At 34.9% G+C, this 6,593-nt stretch overlaps 1 protein-coding gene across 3 annotated transcripts; it reads right to left on the reverse strand.

Annotated features, from left to right (window-relative positions):
- Positions 1-2,120: 2,120 nt before the first annotated feature.
- LOC149169123 (uncharacterized) lies at positions 2,121-5,377 on the reverse strand. Of its 3 annotated transcripts, none has more exons than XM_089428578.1 (3): positions 4,923-5,377; positions 3,098-3,847; positions 2,121-2,238 (listed from the first exon to the last, which is right to left on the reverse strand). In XM_089428578.1, exons 2-3 carry the CDS (start codon positions 3,689-3,691, stop codon positions 2,230-2,232), a joined length of 603 nt encoding a protein of 200 aa, XP_089284704.1. In that variant the 5' UTR covers positions 3,692-3,847; positions 4,923-5,377; the 3' UTR covers positions 2,121-2,229. The 3 variants fall into 3 exon arrangements, with proteins under 3 accessions (XP_089284704.1, XP_089284703.1, XP_089284702.1); XM_089428577.1 differs by having other exon boundaries at positions 2,121-2,241; XM_089428576.1 differs by lacking the exon at positions 2,121-2,238 and having other exon boundaries at positions 2,974-3,847; positions 4,923-5,375.
- Positions 5,378-6,593: the final 1,216 nt, after the last annotated feature.

Here is a 6,593-nt window from a genome sequence, read left to right on the forward strand (position 1 = left end):
TTGAGATGACTCTGACATCTGGGCCTTTATCTAGATTTTATACCATTGTCAACATAATATTACAAAAATAGGCTTTGATATCTTCATTCTCATTTTTGCTACATGTTATAGTCATTCAATTTTTCCCAGGAGATTTAGAGATGTAGTTTTTGCACGGTTGTCTAGGGAGTAGTCCATTTACTAGTTTTAGAGTGTATATTGTAAATTAGTCCATTCTACCCTTCCAGCTAATTCCTCCATAACGTGCAAAGCTGTTGATTTTAGTAGATGTGCTTGTTTAAAAACTCTGGTGCTCCCTAATATTTTTAAGGTGGTGTCTTACTTTGCAGTTCTCACCTTAGTTTCTGTCAAAGTTAAATCACAAGTTTAAAAATCAATCTTCATTCATCTACTTTTGAGTGGTTAGGTCTGGTAATCTATTATTAACAACTCAAAAGAAACCCAGTTTCCTCTATCACTTCATTACACATCATCTCAAGTCCTTCCTTTAATTTTCCCAAGGGCTACTCTCATATATCTAGATTTTAGTAGCAATGATCGAAGTACCCAACAAACAGAAGAGGCAGACCATTGTTATCTTCAGGGGCTCTTGCCGCTATAATTTTTATCAAACCATGCTAACCTCTTCTGCTTCTAGATTCTTTGTTTATATATTCGTTTGTAAATTTGTCAGTTCCTGTTCATGTCATAGAGTCTTGTTCACTCCCTGTAAGGTGCCCATAATTTACTATTTGACATCATGTATTGCAGTTGTCTGAGCTTGTGAGATGTAAAGAACACCTTTAACCCCATGTTAAATAGTGAAGTTGAATCATTACTTTTTCCACAATCTCAAATCCTGAGAAATATAATGTCTGTTCTAATAATGATCTGCTTACATGGTCAATTCAATCTGTTGGTCGTGCCTTGAATCAATTTGAAAATGTTTTAGGTAAGTGAATACAACTAAAAAAGCTAAATTATACAGCAGAGGCAAGTTGCCACTCTATATAGAGGGCAGAATCACAAGTGAAGCTAAAATTTCTATTGTAGTACACCATACGTCTGATGCATCTTTATTTATAATAACCAGCATTGACATGCTATAATACACAATGCTCATAATAACTTTTAGAACGTTCTTTTATCAGAAGCAAGATCAATGAAACTTCACTAACACTTGACCTTGTTTCTACTCAACTCCCAAGGAGATTCACTCCAAGTTTTTTTTGCTTTCAAATATAGGGGTAGATACAGCATGAGAAGCTAACAACAAATAAAGGTAATTTAGTTGACTGGTCACTGCAGTTGAGATTAACTAGAAAATGAAAGATGAAAATTGGGGAAAAACTAAGCTGTATAGCCTGTAATGAGAGGGCCTAGGTTGTGATTCAACAACAATGAAAACTCAAACCTCCAAAGACCAAGATATGCTTACAAAGGTGTTTTGACTTTAAAGGATTTAAGGCTTTGGCTGACAACTTGGAACAACACTGCAAGACAGTTCTTTCTTAGACAGCATAATGAAAAATGCTTTACAAAAGCACTTATATAAGTCTATATTTGATAAATTAATACCGAAATACACTGATATAGTCATCAGGCTTCAATATTCAAATGCATGTTCAAGGATATACCCAACTTTTGGTCAGTAATTTACCGAAAACACCACACACACAAGTGGATTTTTCCCTAGCACCGAAGAGGTGGCAATCACCAACCGGTAGTTGAGTGTTCAAATCACAAAATTTGTTTCTGACGCGTGTAACATCTACCACATATCTTGGTTTCTATTTCATCATTTGCACAATTTCTTGCAATTACCAAAGAAAGACAAAATAATGGATTGGAGCATAACTACTGCCCAAGTCTTTTCTCATTACTAGATATTTACAAGTTCATCCAGTATCTGCTGAAGTCCATGCCTTCCAACAACTCCTTTTTTGTCATCCAGTGCATCGCTTAAATTATATCTGAAAGCATGGCAAATGACCGAATATGATTCAAATTCACCCTGGCTTTCTCAATGTATAAATACTTTCTCAATCACTTTGCCTGAAATTTCAAAGCTTTTAAACTTTAAGTATCAAATCAAGATTTTTCATTGGCAAAACATACTATATTTTCAAGAACTTAACTCCTTTAGGCAGCCGCTCCAGTCAAAGTTTCAACCTTGATCAGGCATAGGAACTCCTATTTACCACGGTTCCAACTTTAGTCTTCCATGGGTCATTACTTCAAACTTAAAGGTTAACGTAGCTGCTAAACCATACACAAGAATGGAGATAAGATGAGTCAGAGAGTATATTGAATGCCTTAACTCATCTGCAACAACGAGAATAGACTTCTTATAGGGCCCTTCCAAATTTTTTTAATCTACTGCTAAATGTTAGTACATTGTTGCTGACATGAGTAACTACCATCTAATGACAAATGAACATATCTGATCACAATGCATTGCTTTAAAAACCAACCTAATTTGAGGGTTAAATATGGCATAATCATGCAGCTAACTGTGCAGTGTTTAAATGGGAAAATAATGCAGCTCAATCAATAACATAGGTCTCGGGAGTAGAACTACAGCAATACAATATGAACAAAGCTCTTCCACTGGCATTATAATCAAAACCTAACAAAAGGAAGCATTTCCATGCCTGAGAATTCTTTTTTGTTCCCTTTTGCTTTTTAGAACTGGGAATTACTCTGGCCATTTTCGATGAAGTTATATCTTAAGAAGTTTGCATCGGTTAATGATTGCAATTAAATTTGAAACGATAGCAGTTTGATCTCAAATAACAGGAGTAACATATATTAATAAACACAGATTCACTACCAAGATTTTGCAAGTTTAACATAATAGGGAAAATGAGTTTTCAAATAACCCCGGGAGAACTACACATCTACCTATAAACGGAGAAATTTTACTTGAAACAACAATTTAACATCTTTTTCACACACTTTGTAGTATGCTTCTCATAATACTGCACCACAATATAATAAAACCTGGATTAAATTGAAGTAAAAATAGGTCAGGTTTCACAATTCTGCATCCTGGAAAAGTAGAGGGTATATTAAATATGCACCAGAATATACTTTATGAATTCTAAGAAGTGCATACATGTGCAAGCTCAAGCCTATGTTCATCATTAGAAATGTTCAGAGAAAGACGAAGATCTGTCAACAATGTCTCTCGCTGCCAGTTGAGGGGCCCACAGGCTCGAAGGGCTTTCAATACAGATCGATATGCATGCAACTCTAGGGCATGGACATCCATTGAGTTCTGTCCCAAAGAGACTCCGTTATCCTTGGCATTGGTAAACGGAAAACATGATTTAGCATCTCCATCACTTGGAACTGGCCTTAGGGGTCCATGCTCATTACCACATACAAAGTCATGTTTGGTGTGGCTTTCAGCACTGGAGACAGAACTGCAACTGCTTCGTACTACATATCTTTCTAGCGCTCTTCTGGGCATGATTTGATCTGCAACTCCACTGCTATTCTTTATTTCATCTTCTGCAAATAAATTAGATCTTTTGTCTTTCGTATCAGATTTAAAGACCCCAGATTCCATTCTCAAAGACCTTTTGTCAGTTATTCCCGATGTAAAGGCCCTTCGCTTCACCTCCAAAGACTGCATACTACGGTCGTATTGAGTTAGAAAGTTTGCTTTTCTCTTTTTCACATTCAACTGAACAACAGAAGCATTCATGGCTCCACTACGGCTCAAACCAGTCCCAATTCGTATGTCTTTTCCATTACGAACATCAGAATTTCTCAATGTTTCTGCGCAACTGACCCCCAATGTGCACCTTTCCAATGGCCACTGGTAACCCTCTCTATGTATCTAGAGAGGATTTTCCCCTGACTGCATTAGAATAAAAAAAGGGATTAGATAATTTAGTACATTTAATCTTGAAAACCTAATGCCCTGGACTTTGACTTTAATTAACCTGAAGCCATTTACATGAATTTTAGAAAGCACCAGAACTTTGGGTAATGCTGCCCCCAAAGTCAAAGTACCAATATTGCAGATGGGGTAGAACTACAATATCTTTTCATTTAACATCCAGTCATATATTTTCTTATTCTGTTCAGAAAGAAGGCCTATTGGATGTTCTCATTGCTTCTCTTTAAGAAGAAAATCATAAATGCCCATCATAGATCAGTGCATAAAACCATGATGGTCAGCAATTCAATAAAGAATATATTCAGCAAAAAGAGAAGATTCAAAATATTTATGTCATGGGCTATAAAATCTCATAGAGATTGAATCTCCACAATGTTATGCGAAGCCATACCCCAAGACAATCAGACATACACCTGACTGTAAATCTGAGAGATGGTTAACAATTAAACGAAAAATATTGCGATGAAGTCGGTCCAATTACATTTACAAATAAAAGCAAAAAAAGAGTCACTCTTCATAAATTCTAGTGCTTAGAATCTCTAATCTAAAAAAACTGTGATGAACTTTCTCACAAAAGGGCAATCTGTCTGAGATGGTCATGAAGAGAAAAGATTATGTGAGAAATTAGGAGACATCGAAATTTTTTCACTAAGCTATCACAACATTCTATACAATGAATATGTATTGCAGAAAATAATAAAATCTGCAAATGACCAGCACAGTTAAAGATACTAAACATTTTATTATTATGAAAATACAAGGAGTGGCCTATAAATCAGAAAAAAACCTGAGTCAAAGGGCAGTTGCATATAGTTTGGCTAAGCTATTGATCTGAACTAAAAGATCTGGAAAACTTTAAATACACAACAATTGAAGCGTGCAACATGGAGCATGGCAGGACAGAACAAGCCGTAGAAAATCAAAATTGGAAAAACTAAGAAACAATCACTTTTCAAAATGGTATTGCACAGATCCAAGGTTATTTGAAAAATAAATAAACAAAAATAGAAGACAGATAAAACAAAAGCCTTACCTTGAAATTTCCTTCTCCTTCTGAGGCTTCCTGCAGACCAGGAAAATGCTTTTCTTGGCAACAACAGCACAGGCCCTGGTAAAAACAACTGAAAATGTACAAGTGATCTATGATTGGTTAACCTGTTAGTCTAGCACTGGCCTGGATGGAATAATACCCCAAAAACAGAGGACCCAGCTCCTAAAATGGCAGCTAAAGATGGAAAAGGCAAAAGGGTGGCGGAATTAGGAGGGTGTAGAGGGACCCAGTTCGGAATTGAAGAGAAGAATGCGTGAGGGGGAGGTTGGGGATCATATGGCCTGTAAGATTAAGAGTGGCCATTGTTTATGCAGAAACCAACCGACACGAGGAAGGAGGGGAAGACTCTTTCACAACAAACAAATTGTGCAATACACACTAACTAGTATCCAAATACATTGGGGTCCCGTAGAATACTTACTTGTACCCTGCAATTTAATTTTATATATGAATGAGTGGGGGAGAATTTTAGATTGTTGTGGTGGAAAAGATCAATACCAAGCTTTTCTTTAATCTAACTATCAAACAAGTTGAGATGGCTGATGACAGACCGTATAGGGCCCCATTAGGGGGTAACTTGAACGACTTAATTGCCTTTATGCTCAAGTTGTTGAGGCTTGTTGGATTGTTCATGTCTGAAATAATAAACTCTCCAAATAAATTAATGGGGTGATATTATTCTGCAGCCTCATTTCATGGGTTAACAAATTAATCACCGCACCCAAAAGTGGATCATATATAAATGAAGTAGAGAAGATAGACCATTTTGACCTACATAACTTTCATTTAGTTTGATCCATTTTTTTTACCAGGGATACATTGTGAAAATACCTGTTTCCCTCGGGTTGGTACACATAGTTTGTACAATGATGCATTTGGGGTTTATTTTGAACATTATCTCTACACATGGGAACTTTTTATTGGTTGCCATTTTAATATTTATAAAATGTTGTATTTTTCTTTGTGCTTTGAAGTACCAACTTTGTATAAATATAAGCTCTTAGTCCCTTTATGGGTAACTACAATTTTATTTTTCAAATATGAGTAATGATTGTTTATTAATATCTTATTTTATTATTTTTTGCGACTTATAATTTTTTTATTATATAATTAAATATTTTCAACTTGTAAATTTTTTATTATATAATTAAATATTTTCAATTTCAAATCATATAATTAAACATTTTCAATTTCAAATCAAGTTTAGATGATGATATATCATTTAATTTAGATTTATCAAATGTGAAGATAGATTAAATTTTTTAACAATTTTTAATTCATATTGGTACTTGATAGATCCATACTTAAGAGGGATTTACACTCTTTTAATGGTGTTGTATTTGATACTCATTTTTCATTCATGTCATTAAGAAAATTTGTTTCTTCCGCGAAGAATTTAGGTTTGAATCCAAAGGGATGAAGACAATGTGTTTCATCCTTGAAGTGTATAGGTTTCAATCTAAAGGGATGTAAGGTATGTATATGTTTGTAAATTGATTAGCCAAATATTTGTGCAAAAGGACCTGCTTCGACACGTATTAATACTTGACAAATCCACATTAAAATGGATTTATATTGTTGTAATGGTGTTGTATTTTGTTATTAATTTTTCATTCATGTCAATATTAAGACAATGTGTTTCCTTGCTCTGGC

The sequence above is a fragment of the Pinus tabuliformis genome, chromosome 4_2, assembly GCF_031772625.1.
Source record: "Pinus tabuliformis cultivar Carrire ecotype Pingquan chromosome 4_2, CPIR1, whole genome shotgun sequence".
NCBI lineage: Eukaryota > Viridiplantae > Streptophyta > Pinopsida > Pinales > Pinaceae > Pinus > Pinus tabuliformis.